General features: G+C 38.7%; 1 protein-coding gene across 2 annotated transcripts in view; it reads left to right on the plus strand.

The window, feature by feature from the left end:
- Positions 1-21976, plus strand: part of YTHDC2 (YTH domain containing 2) — a 60626-nt gene that overhangs the window by 32041 nt on the left and 6609 nt on the right. For both annotated transcript variants that reach the window (XM_025207072.1, XM_025207071.1), the window contains exons 17-28: positions 666-748; positions 2635-2740; positions 4101-4220; positions 5738-6010; positions 6530-6656; positions 7363-7568; positions 8114-8309; positions 12205-12314; positions 13866-14158; positions 16814-16991; positions 18184-18387; positions 21124-21306. In XM_025207072.1, coding sequence (XP_025062857.1) covers positions 666-748; positions 2635-2740; positions 4101-4220; positions 5738-6010; positions 6530-6656; positions 7363-7568; positions 8114-8309; positions 12205-12314; positions 13866-14158; positions 16814-16991; positions 18184-18387; positions 21124-21306 — 2079 coding nt within the window. The remainder of the gene's footprint in view (positions 1-665; positions 749-2634; positions 2741-4100; positions 4221-5737; positions 6011-6529; positions 6657-7362; positions 7569-8113; positions 8310-12204; positions 12315-13865; positions 14159-16813; positions 16992-18183; positions 18388-21123; positions 21307-21976) is intronic.

Here is a 21976-nt window from a genome sequence, read left to right on the forward strand (position 1 = left end):
TGAATGCTGGGGTCACTTATTTCATATAAGCTAATGCTTTCTTGTTCCATCCAGATGAGGTGTTGTCCATAGTTGGCTTCACTGGCTGTCAGTAGATACAGATAACACTCCTTGGCTGCTTTGCACAGGGAATATGAGGCAGTGTGTAATAATAAGGAAGAGGACATAAGAATTGATGTCATAAAATCAAGCTGGAATTCACAATTTGTATATACACATTCTCCCAATTTGTTACACTGGTATTATTTTATTTTACATGCAAGCAGGCATTCTGGGAAGATATGACAATAAGTGACAATTGTCACAAAGAATGAATAAAGCTTTATCAAGTACAATACTGAATATATTTTTACTTGTCCATGTGATAAAGCAAATGCAATTCATTTTCTTCACTATGCAAAGCATTATAAAAAAAACCCCAAAACCCTGATGTACAGAATATTATATGATGTAGATATTTTGCTAAGGAAGTGATATAAGATTAAATGCACTTAATTCTAGTTTTAAACCTGTCCAGATTCCAGCATGCCATGGTTGTAATCATTGTGGTTGAATTTAGCTTAAATTAAGGTCAATGATCTGTGTCATTTATGTTATTTTTGTCTAATATACCATGGTAAATCCAAATTCTGTTTTCATGAAATGATTTTACCTTAACATTATAGAAATCCTTTGATGCATTGAACTGTGTTACAATGTTAAAAATGGTATGGATTTCAAAAGCTAGTGCCCTCCAGCGAAAAGGCAGGTAAATGCACATTTTCTGTTGCATTTTATTTTGCAAGCATCAACCGTTGTACATATTAATCAAAGCATGCCTCTTTAGTAATAATGTGATGCTAATGGTTCATTCTGTGGAACATCACTTCTCTTGATTTGCAAGTGACACTTCTGTTAATATAGGCCAGTACACTCTTGGCTTCTTTTGCAACAAGAGCAGACTGTTGACTTATTTAGCTTTTGGTCTGCGTTAACCCTTAGGTCCTTCTCTGCAGTACTGCAGCTTAGCCAGTCATTCCCCACTCTGCATTTGTGCATGGAATTATTCCATCCCAAGTGCAAAACTTTGCATTTGTCCTTGTTGAATCTCATCTGATTGATTGCAGACCATTTCTCCAATCTATCCAGATCATTCTTGATAGCCTTTCTGGGCGACCTGGATGGACTGGAGAATTGTGGCTGTAGGGGACAGGACTAGGAGCAATGGCCTCAAGTTTCATCAGGGGAAATTTAGGTTGGAGATTAGAAGGAATTTTCTGATTGCGAGGGTGGTCAAGCATTGAAACAGGTTACCTAGAGAAATCATGGAGTCTCCATCCCTGGAAAATTTCAAGAGCAGGTGTAGGTTATACAGAGATTTGGGTGGGATGATATAGTAAGGGATGTTCCTGCCTTGAGTAAGGGCTGGACTAGATGACCACATGAGGTCCTTCCCTATGATCCTATGACATCAGCCTGTTCCTTTAATCCACATGCAATTAAAATTATCTACTGTTGCTACTTACAGAAAAAAACGGGGTGTGTTTGATAGTGCTTAAGGTGTCTTGCTATGGCTTGAGAGAGAGGAGTTTCAGCCTCACTGTAGACTCATGCTAGAGGTTGACCCAAATTGATCTAATTAGTGATCTAATCAGATACCTGATCTTTCAGGCTGGAGAGTCAAAGGTGCCCAGATATGTTCTTAGCACCTTATTCCTTTGTTTACTGTTGGGTATAGAAATTGGCATATCTTAACCATGAATCCATAATTGACTGTTGGACCTTTGCCACAGGGGAAACATTTAAGCTTAAAATAATGTTACAAGATTTGAGAAGCAAGGATTTCTTATGGTGGTATGGTTTATTGGACCAACTGGATAGTTAGGATAAAGGTAGACAAGCTTTCACATGCAAGACATTCTTTGGCAAGCTATGAGATAATATGACTTTCCTGTTTTTGGTCTGAGAGTATGAAGATTTTTGCCTTAATCTACCCACTTACTATGCATGGATTTTATTTTCAAATTCCTAATGTTGGTTTATTGATTTGATTGGCTGAAGATATTTGGGTCCAATTCTAACTGGTACACAAACATCAATTCACACCAACCTGGCAATGTAAAGAGGCCTTAAAATGGCAGACAACCTTGTCTGCTTATGTCCTTAAACCAACAGGGCTACAACCTGCACCCCTGCTAAAATGGCAGGCAAGAATTTTAGGAATGTATTCCAGCATTCATACAGGCAGTTGGGTCAGATAACTCTCAAGGTCTCTTCCAACTCTACCATTGAGTGACATACTGCATATGCTTTAAAGCCTTTTCACAGGAGTAGTGTGGTATGAATTGACCTTATAAATGCAAATCGGATCCATTTGCATTTTAAATTAAAGGCTCCTTCCTTATTGCCTTTCGTCTTCCCCTTTGTGGCAGTGAAGTCACTTCAGTTCTACTTCAGTTATTTCATTATTTTACTTCAGGAAGATTAGACTGGTTACTTGAAAATTTCAGTTCAGTATGTTTTTAAAATATGGCCAATGTATCTTAATGTTATATAGGTTTCAGTGCATATCTTCTCTAGTGTCTAGGTTTACTTATTTTTACACATCTTGTGTAAGAGTCTCAGTTACCTTCTAAGTAATATTTTATGTCTAAGGGCTGGGCGCTGCCGGCCTGGAATCTGTTTCCGACTCTTCAGCAGGCTCCGATTTCAGAATATGTTGGAATTCCAGACTCCAGAACTTCTAAGAATGCCATTGCAGGTGCATATTTCTTTGAAAATAGTAATATTTTCCTGTTGTTACCCACCATATTGATTTATAAAGTCTGTGTAGAATTCTGCAAGTGTGTGATACATAAGTTAGCTTTTCTTAATTTTAAAAAGAAAAAGTGAAGACAAAAGTTGTCATTTATGATAATTTGCTGTTGATATTCACTTGGCCTCTGCATAGTTTACTTTGTGCTGTGTTCAAACATTGGCAGTACTATGTATTTATATGAATAATGTAATTTTTTAGTGTCAAAGTGGAAATCATGACATTTAATTACTATTGTTTACCTAGATCTATTATAAACAAACTTGAAGGATGCCTAAAATGAGAGCAGGATTACCCATTTTGCTTAGCTAGCCTAGGTGCTGAAGGCTCCTGGAATCTGGTGAATTTTATTTCAGATCACAGAAATCATGCATCCTTGCAGACGTTCATGGCAGGATATATAATTTTTGGGATCTGATAAAATTTGTCAGATTCTATTGCACGTCTGTCAGCATGGGAAGCTGGGGATCAGGGAGCTGGATTCTAGGTTCCTTCTTCCCAGGATCTTCAAAGAGCACTGAAATAAGCGTGGTTTCCCTGGTGACCTTTTATCTTCCTGGAACATGGGGAGCCCAAGATCAGAGGGAGCAGCTCCTTTAAAAGGTTTTGTGGAAAGTTCAGCATCACAGACCAGCTCAAGTACTGTTCTTTCTTGTCAGTGTGTAGGGAGTGTGAGATCATGCACTAAATGTAACGTAACGTTTGTTAACAGTCTAAGTGTTACATGAAATACTGCTATGTTTGCACCTTCTCCTTAGATTTCATAGATTCCATAGACATCAGGGCTGGAAGGGACCTCGTAAGATCATTGGGTCCAGGCCCATGCCCCAGGGGCAGGAAGTCAGCCAAGGTCAAAGGATCCCAGCAAGATAAGCATCCAGATATTTCTTGAAAGTGTCCAGAGTAGGTGCTGTCACCACCTCTAGGGGGGAGTCTGTTCCAGGCCTTGGGGGCTCGGACAGTAAAGAAGTTTTTCCTTACGTGCAGCCTAAAACGGTCTTGCAGGAGTTTGATCGTTGGACCTTGTTATCCCCTGAGGTGCTCTAGTGAACAGGTGTTTCCCCAGATCCTGATGCATACCTCTCATGTACTTATAGGCTTCTACCATGTCACCAAGTGGGACAGTTTATATTAATTCCCAACTGTGGAAGTTTAAATACAGTATTTTTTGTTTGCTTTGTTTTATGTTTATTAAAACACTCATTAAGATTTGAATGTTTCCTGGTATGTGTGTGTTTGCCTTTTTTAGACCATATTTGAGATTTATACTTGTTATGAAATTGCAGAATTTTTTTTTAATTTCCAGGAGCTTTGTTTGCACACAAAACTGTTGGCTCCAATTAACTGTCCTATTGCTGATTTTCTGATGAAAGCCCCAGATCCTCCACCAGGCTTAATTGTCAGAAATGCTGTTCAAATGCTTAAGGTAAGTGGATGAATAGACTTAAATTAATTTTTCTTCTTTGTTGTTTTTATTTTCGGGCCTTTAACTTGGTAGTGTATCCATTGTGCAGCTACATAGTTGAGTTTAAACTCTCCATTTGTGTAGTCACCTAACAGAAGTCTTTTAGTTGAGTGATTTTTTAGGCTTCTGCTTTGTCATGGGCTAATACCTTATTATTAGGGGATGAGATAATCTCTTCTTCAGAAGAAACCGTTGTTTATCTAATTTTTTTTTTAGATTACATATATACATAAATGAAAACATAAATAAATAAATATGAATTTATATATGTTTTTTATTATTGCCTGACACATTTGTCTGCCTACATTGCCCCTATAACTAGGGATGTGTGAAGTGGGCTATATTTGATATGGATTCTGCCCGATTTGGGGGACAGCGATTCGATTCGTTGATTCAGATCACTGTCCCGATTGGATTCAGCTGAATCTGAAGATTCCATACTGATTTTGGAGAATCAGCAATTCGGCCTTAGACACAGCTTTAAATGTTTTTTCTACATACCTCAAGGTATCAGGCGCGGCTTGTGAACATTGAGATGGTGGAGCAGATGGAGTGTCCCACAGGAGCGCGGGGGGCACCCCCGCGTCATCGGCAATGGACCCTTCCCCCAGCACCTCCTCCGCTCGATGACTGGCCGTGGGGGAATCCCAGGTGCCTCCCCAGACCCAGGAGGCACCAGTCGCCAAGCTGCGGGTCAGGGCGCTTCTGGTCCACTTCTGGGTTCGCCGTTGAGCACGCTGGGGATCCTCCCGTGGGACGCTCCATCTGCCCCACCATCTCAGTATTCACAAGCCGCCTGGTACCTTGAGGTATGTAGAAAAAACGCTTAAAGCTGTGTCTCTGTCCAAATCATCAAATCTCCCTGAATCTCTCTGAATCAGTTTGGACAGATTAAAGGGTCTCCTGATTTGATTCGGAGATTTGGCTGCCGAATTGGGCAGAATCTCCACTAAATTGAATCAGCGACTGAAGCTTCACACAGCCTTACTAATATGTCCTAGAGCTTTGAATCTCCTTAACATTCCTGGGTGAATGTGGGGAGTAGAGAAGGCAAAGATTTCTTTGGAAGCTTGTGTTGAAATACAGGTGACCCTTGCCATTCACAGGGGATACGTTCTCATATGCCCTGCGAATGGCGAAATCCGTGAATAAGGCACTGCGTTCTTGAATACCATCTGTGTTCATGAACACAGTGCCCCTGGCGGCTTGGGGGGGGCATGGCTCCAGCAGTGGGAGCACGGTGGCAGCCAGCGTGGAGCTCCTGAGGAGCTCCTATAAGTGTATAAAGTGTATTTAAAATGCGGGTTCGACGTTCGTGAATATTTGAAACCACGAATGCCAAACCCGCAAATAGCAAGGGTTTCCTGTATGTTGAAAGGTGTATGGTTTATTAATCCAGTCATCCAAATAGTATTTACTTTCTGCTTTTATAGTGAATGATAAATTTGCTTGCTTTTTTCTGCTTTTTTTTAAATTAGACAATAGATGCCATGGATACCTGGGAAGATCTCACGGAACTCGGTTATCATCTTGCTGACCTCCCAGTAGAGCCACACCTTGGTAAAATGGTGTTGTGTGCTGTTGTTTTGAAGTGCCTGGATCCTATTCTTACCATTGCTTGCACTCTTGCATATCGAGACCCTTTTGTCCTACCTACACAGGCCTCACAAAAACGTGCAGCTATGCTGTGTAGAAAACGTTTTACTGCGGGAACATTTAGTGACCATATGGCGCTTCTCAGGGCTTTTCAGGTATTTTCATCTACAGGAGGAGTACTGATAATAGATTACGTAAGAGAGAGTAATAGTGCACTTTAAGTTAGACTAGCTAGAATACAGTTGTCATTAGTAGATTGTCCTTGTATTGAACCCAATAGTAACTTTGAGTAACCAAATAGTTTGAGAATTATTTATTCTTTTCTTAGCATAATTTTGCTAAATTTATTCAATTCAGTGTTTCAACTAAGTATCATTTTAAGTTAAAAATATATCCAAGTTAAAATATATCTATATGTAAAATAGTATTATCTAAAAATACTACTTTGAAATGCATTATTTTGATATAGGGACATGTACACGAACAATTCTGTTTTATGTGAGAGAAAAAATGTCCAGTGATTTTGACACCTTAAGGCCTCTGCCTTAATTAAACTAAACTGAATATTACTATACTTAAAAATAAAAATAAAAATCTGGCAGTAGTAGTTTTGAATTGACTGTGTTCGTAGGCATTTATAAAAATATATATATATTTTATTTTTTTCCCTATAGGCATGGCAAAAGGCACGGAGTGACGGGTGGGAGAGAGCCTTCTGTGAGAAGAACTTTCTTTCCCAGGCTACAATGGAAATAATCATAGGGATGAGGACACAGTTACTTGGTCAGCTCAGAGCTTCAGGTAATTTGTTAAAAAATGCCGTTAAATATTACTCTGTCCAAGAAAAGATAGCAATGAACATATTCAAATTTTAACAGGACTAAAACTCACTGGTGCTACACTCCCATGTAATGTATAAAGTACTCTAGTATACGTGCTCAGAAAGCTACATTTGATAGTGAAAAGATGGCATTGTACAACATCAGTTTATTTAATATGAAACGGGAAGACGCATTGAGGATCATACCTAAGTTCAGCCATCCATACCTAAGTTCATAGTTCAGGATTGAGAATGGAGACAAAGATAGTTTTAAAGCATGTTTCCATTTCCCTGATCCAAGTCTTGACTGCAGATTGAATCAGATTATGGCACAACTTCAAGTACCCCGAAGGGCTGTTTCAAAGTTACACTAGATGTTTATTTTAGGGTATGACCCAGTGTTGCTTTTTGAGTTTCATAGCCTATTAAATGTTTTATGTAAAACATTTTTTAATGGTAGACCATCGTTATTTTAACATGTCAAAGCCAGTTAAATTGAAGGATCTCAACCTAATTGCATTTTAAGTACGTACATAATATATACTATATTAACTAACATAAAAGTTATTAAAATGTAATTTTGGGGCTGGGGAAAGCATAAATATATTGTTTTGACTCAATGGAAATTTAAAAGCAATGTGTCCTTATAAAAAAAATACAAATATACAATCTTTTTTTTCTCTTCAGGTTTTGTGAGGGCTAGAGGTGGAGGTGATATTCGGGATGTTAACACCAACTCTGAAAACTGGGCTGTAGTTAAAGGTGCTCTAGTAGCTGGGATGTATCCAAACCTCGTCCATGTGGACAGAGAGAACCTTGTATTAACTGGACCAAAAGAGAAGAAAGTGCGATTTCACCCAACCTCTGTTCTTAGTCAGCCTCAGTATAAAAAGGTAAAATATTTCTCTGAATGTATAACTTCAAAAACTCCTTTTAGTTCTCAGCCCTCTGAAATCAACGTGTATGTGTACAAGAGATCAGACTTCACTGTTGGCCAGATGAAGAACATGTTTAAAATTGCCTGCAAAAGTTGATGTCAGTCTATTTTAAAAACAACAGTTTTAACATACTTCTTTATCAGAAATTATCTGACCCTGGTCACCCTACCTAAGGGAATGGTGTCATGAAGTTGTTTACTGGTCTCCAGTGTGAATTGTGTTTTGGAATGAAGTAGCAACATGGAATCCACTTTGAAGTTCTGATCTGGGTTTTCCCTGTCTACTAACTATATAGATTATTTAACTGTAAAAGGACAGTGTAAAACTTTAATAAATTAGAATTTTTAATATTACACTGTCCTACAGTCATGGCTGACTTCAGCATATATGTTGCATTTATTCCTACATGGCTTGAGGAATAAATGCAGAAATAAATTTCTGTTCTTGTACTTAGAAAAGGTACAAGAACAGCCTAAAGCCTTTTTTGCTTTTGCTAACAGATTCCTCCAGCAAATGGCCAAGCTGCAGCTATTCAGGCGCTTCCCACAGATTGGCTAATATATGATGAAATGACTAGAGCACACAGAATAGCAAACATCCGATGCTGTTCTGCTGTGACACCTGTTACAGTGTGCCTCTTTTGTGGACCAGCAAGATTACCAAGTAATGCTTTACAGGAGCCCTCATCTTTCAGAGGTATAGTATGTTTGGAAATAAAAAATTTCCAATAATATGCATCCATGTGAGTTACAGCAACAAGACTTATTTTAAAGGAGTAGCTAATGTTCCTCTTGTGTGAATTGTGAAGATCTTGCAACCATAGTTCTTACAGCTACTGAAAAAGTCATTAAAGGTCCCAATGAAAGACATGTTATGCCTAGCTCCTGTATTTTAATATCCTTTTAAAGATTATTTAAAACACTGCTTTTTCATTGTTTAGAGATTAAATAGTAGAACAGGAATGGAAAATATGGGGAGAGGATCTTCTTTCAAAACAACATTTATAATGGATCACCACTCTGGGAATTATATTCCAATGTTGTAAGGCTGTCTTCTCTAAAAGATCTAAAGCAATTAGCTGTAGCAGGGGCCACTACTTTTCCACATAGTGGACAGAGTGACCTTCCTTACCTTGAGATGAGCACCCACAGCTATTTGCAGCCGCTTGATACACCAGTAGTCTGGGAGTGGATAGTCCTCTTGAAAACTTTATTCAAGTGTTGTCTCTTTTACCGCATCTGCTTTACTATTTAGCTTTGAGTCGTATCAAAAGATGTTTGAATCTTGTAATGACATAGGATTTTAAGGTCTAGGCTCTACTGCTTCTTTGGTATAGGTGTGTCTAAAAACACTTTTGCTCTTCATACACTTGGACTATTTTATTTTCTTTCTCATGCCTTTCCATTTGCAATTATTTTTCTTCATTGCTGATTCACTATATATACATTATTCTAGTAGACATAAATTGCTGCTTTTTTCCCCCATTTACCTGGGGATGGATCAGAAGCAAAGGGATCAGTCTTCACGTCCCAGAGACAGTGTATGAAGGTTCTTGTTTCTCTCCGTAGCCTGATAGCTCTCTAGACTTTATGGCTAGCTGACACCTTGATATACAAAAATAAAAATATAAAATGTTAAATGTTACAGACATGGAGTTCTTTCAGCAGGACTCAAAGGCCAGAGCTTTAAGTGAGGAAGAGCTATATGTCTCCCCTAAATTCACAGTATTTATCTTGCAGTTGAGTGGTTAAATTATTTTGTTAGGTGAGTAGTACTTATCTCAAGTTGATGGTTAAGATAGTACTAAAAACTCATCCCATTTATTTTAAAAGATGGTATTTATTGTTTCATCTAATGCTTGAAGAAAAACTAGGTTCCATAGCATTTAACATTGAAGGAGTCACAGCAGTGTCTGTGGCAGTCTTTCTCTGAAGCTGTCTTACCAAAATTACTTTGAGTCAGGTCTTTTTTCTGTCTGTCTTGCAGTGCAAAAGGGGCTATTTAGGATATTACTGTGAGAGCTGCAGGTGTTATAATTAGTTTCCCCCTCTCCTGTGTCTCAGAGTAAGGTACGTAGGTATGTTACTGCTGTGTCCCCATGGCACACCATTGCTGCCCCCCGGCACCATAAGCAGCCAACATACTTTAGAGGAGCTTCAGGGCTGCTCTAAAACTATACCAAAAGAAGATATGGATCCAGGTTCTGGGTACTTCTAAAAGTTCCTCTGCTGTTCTTCCCCTTTCCCTCTTCAGGTGTACCTAAGGCTTAATTGGGACACCTGAAGATTGAGGTTGTTCTGTCTAGCCCCTTTCAAGGCATAATGCATCTTTTTATCTTGACTTGCAGGTAATAAAAGATATGCTTTTAATTGGAAAAGAAATTATGGTCCAGAGAGTAAGAGGTTGTATTGAGTTTTAGGCCACTTTAAATGTTGTTTAAAAAAATAATATTCTTTAATAATTGTGCCATTAGGGGTACTCTGTTTCAGCAGTTCTCAACCTTTTTAGATTCAAGGCACCCCTTGGAAATCACCAGCTCTTAGTTTTTACTTGTTTATTGGCTACATAAAAGTAATAGCACACTTGCTCTTTTAAAAAGAGCTCAAAGACCACAGTAGATCAGAGTATTTTAACACTACAGATTCATATTTTAAAATCTCTGGGTTTTTATTGTGCATCACGTTTGCATACCTAACAGTGCTAATGCTGTGTTGCACCCTGCAGCACCCTTGAAAAGATCTCAAGTCACCCCAGAGTACCCCTGCACCCTGGCTGAGAATCACTATTCTATTGAATGCAACATCTGGATTTCAATTTTCACTTTTAATTTTCAGTTGCTTAGGCAACTGGTTTTTTTTCTGGCATTCTTTTGGTATTTCTAATTGTTGCTTCTAAAACTGGAGTGTTTTATGGGGTTTCTTCTTTTTTTTTGGTTTTTTGTTGTTGTTTTGTTATTTTTTTCTTGACCTCCGTATAGCATTCAGTGAAGTAAATAAATGTTTCACAGTTTTCATAGACATTAGGGCTGGAAGAGACCTTGCGATATCATCGGGCCCAGCCCCCTGCCCTAGGAGCAGGAAGTCAGCTGGGGTCACATCACCCCAGCAAGTAAATAAATGTAATAAGTTTATAAATAGTCTTTTTGTAGAAAAGTTTTTAATGATGGTCTGTTTTCAGATAATGAGATTTTAATGGTTGACTGGATTGACAGCTATTAAATACCTAGCACACTTCTGACTTTTTAAAAGTAAAAAAATAAAATTATTTCTCTTTTGGCCTCCTGCATGCCACTTATTCCATCTCTTTGCTGGTCATCTATTACACTAATCCACTTCAGGGTTTTTTTTTCCCTGAGTTAGTTTCTTCAGGATATTTTCATCTTTACACTTCATATGACCAGAAGAGCTACGTTTGCTCCTACTGATTTCCAAAAGTCAGCTTTCCTCCAGTGATGTTTCCAACATAAGTATTTGTCATCTTTTTCATTTTCAAGGTTTTAAGTTTCTGCCCGTGAGCAATAGTAATGGGCACTTAAAATAATTCTAACAAAGAAACTCTCAGAAATTCTGGTAGAGTAGAATGTTTGTATCTTTCACTAAATTAATATAAAAATATTTATTTGCCCACTCAATTTAAAAATAACATTCTTACTGGAGAACCAGTTATTTGACAGCTTTGAATAATCCCTTTCAAAATTTTATATTACAACAATTTAGAAGCAGTGAGATTTTTGGACTGTAAGGATATCTTTCATTTCACCATTAGATTTAGAAAGACATTATGTAATATTAACTGATAAAATAAAATTAAAGGACTTTGCATTTTAATATTGAATAGTTAAAGTGAGCACCTTAAAATTCAAAGGAACATTTTCTATAGTAAATGTTACAAACTCGATACTAAGATAAAATCTGTTTTGTGTAATAAAACCAGTAATATTTGATTTAAACATTCTGATGTCAGCTTTGTCATTTCATTTCTACTCATGCAGACCTTATCCAGTCTTGCTAAGAAGTTTGGGACCCTCCAGATTAGAGTAACATTTACTAATGAAGCAATAGATTTAAAACACCGCTGAGAAATCTCCTATTCTGCAATTTAAAACTTTTTGTCCTGTCTGTGGACTCAGAGGACAGTTTTTAATTTTCCTCTTTGCAGTAGTTTTTCAAGTATTTTAAGACTTACCATGTCTCCACTCAGATTTCCTTTCTCTTGACTAATGAAACCTAATTCTTTCCTCCTCATTCACATTTATTTGGACCTCTGATTATTTTGGTCTCTCTCCAGTTGGTTCACATCTTTTTTTCTTTTGAAATTCGTACTCAGAAGTGGCAACTGATCTCCAGCTGAGGCTCTATCAGTGCTGAGAAGAGTAAAAAGATTACTTCATATGTCTTAGATGCACTGTTCTTGTTTATACCTGTCTGTATGGTATTTGCTTTTTTTTAAACAAAAGCATTACTTTTAATTTCAGTGAAACAAATATTTGTGTGTTTAAGAGTATATAATGAAATAGTTTTGGGTTTTTTGTCTGCTCATGAAAACAATATAGAAGTGCTAATGTAGCTTTTATTTTTCTGTGTTAATTTAGTGGATGGTGCACCTAATGATAGTAGTGATAGTGAGATGGAAGACAAAACAACTGCTAATTTGGCTGTATTGAAGCTAGATGAATGGCTGCATTTCAAACTAGATCCTGAGGTAGGTAAATGTATCATCTGAATTATTTTACTCAAGAAGCAAGTATTGTCTGCTTTCTTAATATTATCGCTTCATTATGATTTCTAAAGTATTTGGGTCTTAAAGAATTTCATTGAGAAATTGTAAATAAATGTATATCTTCTTCCTTTTTTATAAAAAGTCTTGGGATCTAAAGGGAAAATTATCGCTAAGAACTTGCCACTTGATTGGAATAAATTAGATTTTAGGTTTAGGATTAATACTGTCAGCAAAACTGTAAGTACATCATATGTTTACTTTCCCACAACTCATGTTAATCTTGTTCTAAATTATCAGATACTTACAAAAATATAAGTTCTTCTCCTGAATGAATCAAACAAAGTTGATTTCTTTAATATGTGGTTCTTTTTTCCTGCTTCAATAAATTAGTGGTTTAACAATGCATTGAGATTTATGAATGCTAGTTTTAGTACACGTGCAAACCCTGCTGAAATCCATTGGAAACTCACACCCCCATGCATATACGTTTTTGAGATAATGAGGCAGGATCAGAGACTAGTGTTTATAAACATGGCTTTAAAGATGAATGTCACTGATAAGATGGTGTAAAAAGAATGAGTGAGATATAGATATCTTTTTAATATGGTATTTAGGGTGAGGAGTCATGTCTATAGAACAGACATCTAAAGCTTATCAGATGCAGCATGGAAAATAGTGTTTTCTATTTTAATGCTCTCTACAACATTTTTCTACTTTTCATTTTGGAAATCTTTGGTTTATGTCATGCACTAGCAATCAGACCTACACAGTTCAATTTAGCTGAAATATATTTTAAGGGAAACGGGTCATTTAGAACTATTCCACTTGCTTTATTGAAGAGTACATATATGGTGAAAAAATTAAGACAGAAAAGGCAGAAGGTTAAAAAAAGATTAGATTAAATAAACATGAGGTTCTAAATAAAACTTTAGTTAGAGCTGGGAATTAGTAATATGTACAACTCAGAAAACCAGATTGTAGGAGCAACAATGAAAAAGTTTAGATGATGGAACTAAATAAAAAGTTGATTATATTTTTTAAAGAACAACTAAAGAAAAACCAGGAAAGCAAGACATTAAAATGGCTTTAAATGTAATTGCTTTTTCAATTTGAAACAAATGCATTTAATAGTTCAGACATTTTAATGGGGTTTGATAACCAACAACCCACAGGCCAGATATGCGTTGTGAAGGTCTGATTCAAGGGGGGTGGGGGTGCCATGTTGAAGTGACCATTTAAGGCTTTCTGCTCAGTGCCTTTGCTGCTGAATTTAATGTTCCCTGTTGGTGTTTGCCACAGCTTTCAATGGCACTTGGTAAGCAGAGGGGGACACAGAGCAGGGAGGGGATTGGAACAACAGGGGATTGGCAGCTTGTGGCCACGGCCATATTAAGCACTTATCCCACTACTCTAAACAGTTGTTCTAGAATGCTGCACATTGCCTAGTTAGTGAGATGAGAAAGTCAGAAGTAGGATGTTACAGAGCTATTCAGAATTTCATCAGTCTTTTAATGGAGGTTACATTCATTATAGGCTTCCAGTCTGCTGTTACAACTCAGACAGAAATGGCACAGCTTATTTCTTCGCCGCATGAGAGCCCCTTCTAAACCTTGGTCTCAAGTTGATGAAGCAACTATAAGAGCAATCATAGCTGTTTTAAGTACTGAAGAGCAGTCTGCAGGTTTACAGCAGCCTTCAGGAATTGGACAAAGACCAAGACCAATGTCTTCTGAAGAGCTTCCCTTAGCATCTTCATGGAGATCAAATACCAGCAGAAAAAGCTCAGCAGAAACAGAATTCTCTGATGACTCTTCTAATGCTGAAAAGTAAGTTGGTTTGTAACTTTCTATACAATATCATCCCTTAAATTCCTGCTTGGGGCAAAATTATTACAGTTCAGCTGAGCCCTTCGATTGAAACTGTATAGATTTTAGTAGTATAAATTTCAAAAGGTGAATCTCGCTCAAATTTTGAGTCTTCCAGAGGAAGGTGAAATTTTTCTAGTATGAAAAATTGCAGAGCAATAACTATGAATATTTTTTCTAATAGAAGGCAGTGTAATGCCTGAACTAGATCTTAAATAGGTTTGTATTATTATGAATATACTATTTTTTTCCATTTCTTTAAGGGTTTCTACAAAAAAATGGGTAGAAATAGACATACTGTATTTATTTGCATAACACAAGCTTCCTGAAAAAAACCCAGAAAACTTGTTTTGAGAAGGTACAATGAAGAAGAAAATATTTTTTTTCCTTGAAAAATAAATAATTTAATATAACAAGTTTAAAATGCATACAACTGTTTTTGACTCATGATAAGGTGTTTGCATTCAAGACTGACTCAGCAAGGATGGGGATATAGCCTGGGTATGCGACTAAGTTCTGGTAGGCCTTTGTGAAGCAATAATACCAGGTCACCTACTGATATGCCAAAGAATACTTTTAACCAAGCTTTATAGAAATCAGGTTCCTTAAGACAGGAATCTCAATCTTTGGTTGCTATTTTTTTGGGGAAAAGTGTGTAGTGTGCAAATAAATATGCTGATTATTAATTTAAACTTTTTAATTATAGAAATGTAAATTTCAAACTTGTCACATGGTTGCTCTTACCTTGAATGGCTCATGCTGCTATGTACAAATCTTTTATGTAGAAATGAGAGCTTTTTGTTTCAAACCACCTTTAAAAACAGTAGAGCCAACTAAATATATTTTCTCTGAGGTATAGTATCTATATGATATTAGGTATCAAATTTAAGAGATTTGAAATTTAAGAGAGAAATGTAAACTTGGCTGTGCTCTCACATAGCTAGGTTCTAGCACAGACATTCATATAGTATATTGTGCTGGTATAACTCCCTTATTCCCTTCTTTACTGAGTGGGGGGGAGTAGGGTGTGTGTGTGCGCGCGCGCGTGTATCTATACTAATCATACTGTATAAGAATGTGAAATTTTCTAACTTTATTCAAATACTAAATTTTAGAAAGAAACTAGAGGTGCACCGATACATCTGTCCGATTATCGGATTAGTACTAATATAAAGAAAATAGTTTATATTGGATATCGGCCCAATTGGGCCGATAATTTGGCCGATAAACATCTGTGCTGCGCGCAGCTGCAGTGCAGCATGGAGCAGAGCCGGCAGTGTGGAGAGTTGCCTCCAGCTGGTAAGTCAGAAGGGGAGGGAAGGGGCGTGGGGGGCAGAGCAATGCCCCCCACTGTGAGGGAGGGGGCAGGGGCAAGCGCTACCCAGCTGGGGCAGCGGGGTGTGGTGCGGGATGGGGAAATGGCTCGTGGGGTGGGGGCAGCTTCCGCTGCCACTTACACCCCAGGAGGGCAGTGAGGTGGGGGGTGTGCCCCCAGATCTGCACAGATGGCAGCTGCGTGGGGGAGCCGGCGCTGCGCGGGGCTCTTATCACCTGGGGCTGGACTGGGAGTGGGCTCTGGTGGCACTGGGAAGAAGCTGCAGCCACCCCAGATTTTGCTGCAGCTTCACTTCCAGCCCCGCGCCACTGCCCGGCACAGCCCCAGCTTTTCCTGGTCCTTGGGTCAAGGCGGGGCATTCAGCTGGGGCAGTGGCAGGTCGGGGGCCTGGGAACGGAGCTGTGGCGAAATTTGGGGTGGCCGCAACCTCCTTCCAGCGCTGCTGGAGCCCGCTCTGAGCCCAGCCCCTGGCAAGAAAAGCCCCATGCAGCGCTGGCTTCACCCTGCAGCTCAGCCCACCCCATGCTGCACAGATCCGGGGGCACATGCCAGCCCTCCCCCCTGCCCTTCCAGGGTACAAGCAGCAGTGGGAGCTACCCCCACCCCACAAGTCACACCTCTGTCCCGCACCCCCTGCCCCAGCTGAGCAGCGCCTGCCCCTGCCCGGCCCCTCACCCAGGGGGCATTGCTCTGCCCCTCCTCGTCCCTTTCTTCTCCCCTCCCCTTCAACCACACTGGACTTGCAACCTGATGGCCCCTGTATTGGATATTGGATGGGTATCGGTCGATATGCCTCTTTAAATATCAGCGATTGGTATCAGCCCCCAAAATCTCTATTGGTGCAACCCTGAAAGAAACGCAGATTATTTTTAAATTTTTATTAGTTGCCATGAGTCCACTTAAAATTGAAGCTAGTTTGATCTGAATGAGAAATTTCTTAATAGCAGAAAGAAAACCAATCAATAGATAGTTTGGGTTGGGTATGAAACAATGCTATTTGTTCATATTGTCTTTAAGGGGCAGCCTTCCTTGAATGCACCCTTCTCATAAAACTTGTCTTCTGGAAAGATGTAGCAAGTTAAGTGTCACTTTTTTCCCTCCGTCACAAAACCAAAACATACCTCATAGTTTCTCAGGATTGTAATACATGTAGTTGTGCTCCAGACTCAGCGTTAATTGAAAGGTTTTTGTTTTTTTTCCAAACTGTATGCTGTTTGGTATTTTATACTGTCCGACTGTTATATTTAAATAGTTCTAAGCTTTCACCTATCTTTCCACAGAGTCTTAATGAAATCTACATCGCCAGCATTTCACCAGCCACAGAAATACAAAGAAAGAGGTATCTTACATTCCAAACGAAGTTCAGAAGACAGGTCAGATCAGTCATCTGTGAAATCCACAGACAGCAGCAGTTATCCCAGCCCATGTGCCAGTCCTTCTCCTCCATTATCTGGAAAGGTAAAATATCACCTTATTTACAGATAATAACAAAAATATGCAAATGAAATAATCTACCTGACATTTCTTTTGTGATCAAAAGAACAAGAATATTTGTATGCAAAATAGTACCTGATGAAACTAACTAAGGGTTCGGTGTACAGTGTAAAATGCCATACAAACATAAATAATCCAGACCCTAAAGCAGGTGCGGGCAATTATTTCAGGTGGAGGGCTCCTTACTGAGTTTTGGCAAGCCATCGAGGGCCACATGACAGGCAGCCAGGGGCAGATAACAAATTTAGAAAATTAATAGTTAGGGGCCCCATGGGCTGGATAGAATGGCCTGGCAAGGCCGCATTTTGCCCACCCCTGCCCTAAAGTGTTTAACTTCTAGACAGAATCATCTTAATACTTTTGTTCAAGAGCTGCACATCCTACCTGGTAGCTCTTGTCTGCAGATTTGTCTCAGTACTTCCAGATAGCTAGGTTAACTTGGGTCTCTTTTGCTTAAATTGAAAATGTAACACACAGCAAATCTAGTGACTGACTTAGGGGCCCCAGGCCTTGTGCCATAAATTGTGACATGCAACACATACATGCAATTTATGTCATGACACATTGGCAAACCAGCCACAGAGATATTTTACATTTAATATTAACGTCTTTATGGCTGGTTTGTATCATGTTTTTCCCCAAAGCTGGGCTGTCTAGTTAGTTTTTAAAGGTCGAGGCACTAGAGGGGAGCCTTGTATTGGGGACTGGGGCTCCCCTAACACTGTCAGTTCAGAGGGAACTGAGGAATTTTATCTCAGGTCCCAAAAGTCATGCATCGTGCCATGCGTGTCTGGCATGGCAGGATGTACGAATAATGTAATGAGGCATAAAATTCCTCTGATCCCATTGGGCCATTAAATTAACATATGCCAGGGCCTGGAGGTAAGGTACTAGAGCAGAATCTATAAGGTGGTGGAGGATGCAGTCTAGGTGGAGCAGAATGTCTCTCCTTGTGTATGTTAGCTGCCTGGATTTATTTAATAGGAACGAGGGAAGAAATCTATCCTGTTTGCATCAGGGAAATCGGTGTCAAAAGCAAGTGCCAAGAGGTCCTTTTCTTGGCAAACCTAGAATTCTAAGAGGACTTTTTGAAAAGATGCTTTACCAGATTGTTTTTGGTTTTTTGCACATGTAGTCTGCTTGATTTTTTTTGCAGGGCTCCAAGTCTCCTTCACCAAGACCAAATATGCCAGTTCGGTACTTCATAATGAAGAGCAGCAATCTGAGAAACCTTGATATTTCTCAGCAAAAGGGTATATGGTCTACAACCCCAAGCAATGAGCGGAAACTAAATCGAGCTTTCTGGGAGAGCAGTATAGTTTACTTGGTATTTTCAGTTCAAGGATCTGGACATTTTCAGGTAAGTCCTAAATTAGAATTTAAATTGTCTACCTGGTGGTTGGGTAATAGCACAACAGATTACCATGCAAAGAAGAAAAGCTTTGTGTATTATTAAAGAACCATTTTAAGTAGTTTGTATTTGGTTGATAGAAAAAGAAGCATTTCATGTTTCTCTGAAGTTTTTTCTTTAGTCTGACTCAGGAAAGTTGTTCAGTCGTTAGGACTGAATTGCATACAGAGCTCTTCAGTCTGGATAGCATTATGCTTTGTGTGTGTGTCCTCTGGTTGAAAATCAAAGGGGAGGAAAGACATCAGACAGGTGTCTTCATTCTTTTCTTCCTCTGACTGCCAAAAATAAGTGTACCATTTATGATTTAATGGCAGCTTTTTGTAAAAGTCATGGAGGTTCACAAGTCTGGAGAGATGTCCGTTTCATAAAGAAAAATGCTAGGAGAGGTTATGGCTATGCGTACAGAGAGTTATTTCACCCTGAAAGTTATTTCACCTTGTAGCTTCAAAGTAAGGACCATAAGCATATCTTTTTAAAGGGGAAGCTAATCTCACATGGAAGAGAACCAACACCATCCCCAAATAAGTGTTGTTGGTGCAGAAGCCTTTCACAAAGTTCAAATTGACCAAGGTACCAGGAGGCTTTCTCAGCTTGTTACATAAAATTATCTATGAAAGTCTAGAAAAGTTGAAAACAGACTGAGTTAGTCTAGACTGGGCATGTCAAACATGCAGCTTGTGGGCAGGGTTTGGCCCATAGAGCCACTCTATCCTGCACACTGGACTACCAACAGACCAGCAGAAATTGAGGGGGAGGGGGCGTGGGGAGGCAGCGGCTTATCACGAACATGGCGATTGGCAGCAGGAGGCCAAGCAATAGCCTGTCACCCTCCAGCTGGTTCACCTGTCACTGCTGCCACATTTTTACCTTCCCGCTGTGGGCCCTGTGCTGGAGCTGCCACGACAGCACAGGATATGAGGTGGCGGCAGCTCCAGCTCTGAAATGGTGCATGTGGCAGGGGCTGGAGCTGCCACCATGTGCTGCAGGTTGGAGCCAGAGCTGCTGCTGCTGCTGTTTCATCATGCCCTGGGCTGGATCTAGTGCGCAAGGAGCTCTGTGGTTTGGATTTGGCCTGGGGTACAAGGTGAGTTTTGACACCCTGGGTTTAGATCAGAAGGATTATCAGTAAGACCCAAGGACTATAGTGAGATCATCTCTGGTAAACAAGAAGAGTTTGGAAGTCACTGGACCAGTATTGGTGTGTTGGAAAACTAGGTCTAATGGTGGACCAAGTAACGAAGGGTTGCGGTAATTCCACCCATCAGACCTTTACGGGGTTTTTAATTTGACATTGATGTCAGGAAGAGGGTGGATTGAGAGGAGGAATGACCTTGACCATCTTTGCTGGCCCTACTACCGTCCCTCATGTCTTTAGTGTTCACTGGGATGACACTAGATTTTCATAGCTCTGATGCCCTGACCTGACAGAGCCCTGCTTGAAGGGGACCCACATAATATTGTAACTTCCACTAGCTTCGATCAGATTGTGAACCCCACCTACGCTGTGACACTTGCACTCCAGCTGTCACCTTTTAATATGCCTTTTTCATTTCCTATTACATTATATTTAAGAGGTTTTAACTGGTTTTCCTTCTTTTTCTGTATCTTAAACATTTTATTAAAGAGATTCTTAAAATTTGCCAAAGGACTAAGCAGTCTGTGATGTCTGTACTCAAAGCCCTGAACCCTGTTTAACCATTTACTTTTGTACAGTGACAAGATAATAACATATTTAATTCTTTGTTCATTTATCCTATTGATTAAACATGGGTAAGAATTGATAGCTTGTCTATGTTTATACCAACCATACAGTTGGTCTGATAAGAGAGATCATCCGCAAGATTTCTTGCCTGTTGTGCATTTCCTGGACCAACAACATAAGTTTAACACTACCGTTGATTAAATGTGGTATCAGTGCTTAATTAGCATGGCTTTTGGAAATAAGGCACGCATTGGTAGCCTGAATTTGCCTAGCCCTGGCTGTTAGCCTGTGGACCTTGTTTCGATTGCTAAATTAAAGACCCCTCAACTAGTAGGTACTGGACATAAAAGTTGGCTTTGAATCTTCTCTAAATAAAAAAATACTATGCTTCTTGTTTGAGGCTGTATTTTGTTGGCACATTAAAAATGTAATTAGAATGTAATTAGTGTTTTTTGGGTTTTTTTTAAATTGTGCATTCCAGTTAAAGAATGGAAAACCAAAATATCAGTGTTTCAACTTTCTATAAATTTGACTGTATATGCATTTACATATAAAATCATTTTAGTAAAAAACCCCAAAACAAACATTTATTTGTTTGTTTGTTTGTTTGTTTGTTTTAAATTAAGATATTGAGATATTAAAGTCACAATGTAAGCCTGCTCAGTGTTTTACATAAGGCTTCTATGGAAAATAATTGCTTCTTTACTTCAGTTTATTTCAAATGTCACATTGATATTTTAAAGTAGATTAAAAACATCTTGGTCTCTGTATTCTTACTATCACTGTTCTCATGTTTTTAGGGAAGGACTTTGAAATTCTTTCATTAAACATATATTCTAAAGATATATTCTAAATGGAAATGATTAATTTTATTCTAGGTTGCATGAGTATTATTTGTTTATAGACAATCTGGTTGGGTTTGTCCTACTAAAAACATGTTTGTTTTTTTTGGTTTTTTTTTTCTATTTTAAATTTTGTCACAGGGTTTTGCTAGAATGTCTTCAGAGATAGGACGTGAGAAAAGTCAGGAGTGGGGCTCCACAGGCTTAGGAGGAGTGTTTAAGGTGGAGTGGATCCGGAAAGAAAGTCTTCCCTTTCAATTTGCGCATCACTTACTCAACCCTTGGAACGACAATAAGAAAGTACAAATAAGCAGAGATGGCCAGGTAGCGCATATTCTCATTTAAAATCTTTACTCACTATTATATATACAGGATATTTAAAAGTTTATAGGCAAGTGTGGTTTTCTTGGCTTTACCTCTTCATTTTTCATTATAGTCTCGTAGTACAGAGAGCTTTATACCTTACTACTTTTAATCTTCTGCCAGCACTTGCCTTTCATATATCATGTGATTAGCTTTGATTGGATATTGGCATACTGTGTTATGTTGTTGTTCTACCATTAATTTATTTGAATCTTTGCCATACAGCAAGGTAGAATAGATAAAACAGAAGAAACATCATTTCTGGAGAAAGTTGACACTTGTATAACAGAAGACATACCAAATACAATTTTATAATTCTCCAGGGTATTTTAACCTATGTATTTAAAAACTATAGAAAATACTATCCCACAATGTGTTGTGTGCTGTAAAGCTTCTGTCCTTTGCTTTTAAAAGAAATATATTCTAGAGCAACAGAGGCCATATTTCTTCTTGTGTGAAATGGAATATGAATGTATTTTTGCTAGAGCTGTCAGTTAATTGCAGTTAACATACACAAATAACGCAAAACAACACATTAATTTTTATAATGAGCGTTCATAGATTCATAGATGTTAGGGTCGGAAGGGACCTCAATAGATCATCGAGTCCGACCCCCTGCATAGGCAGGAAA

This window comes from Alligator sinensis, unplaced genomic scaffold, assembly GCF_000455745.1.
Source record: "Alligator sinensis unplaced genomic scaffold, ASM45574v1 scaffold225_1, whole genome shotgun sequence".
Taxonomy (NCBI): Eukaryota; Metazoa; Chordata; order Crocodylia; family Alligatoridae; genus Alligator; species Alligator sinensis.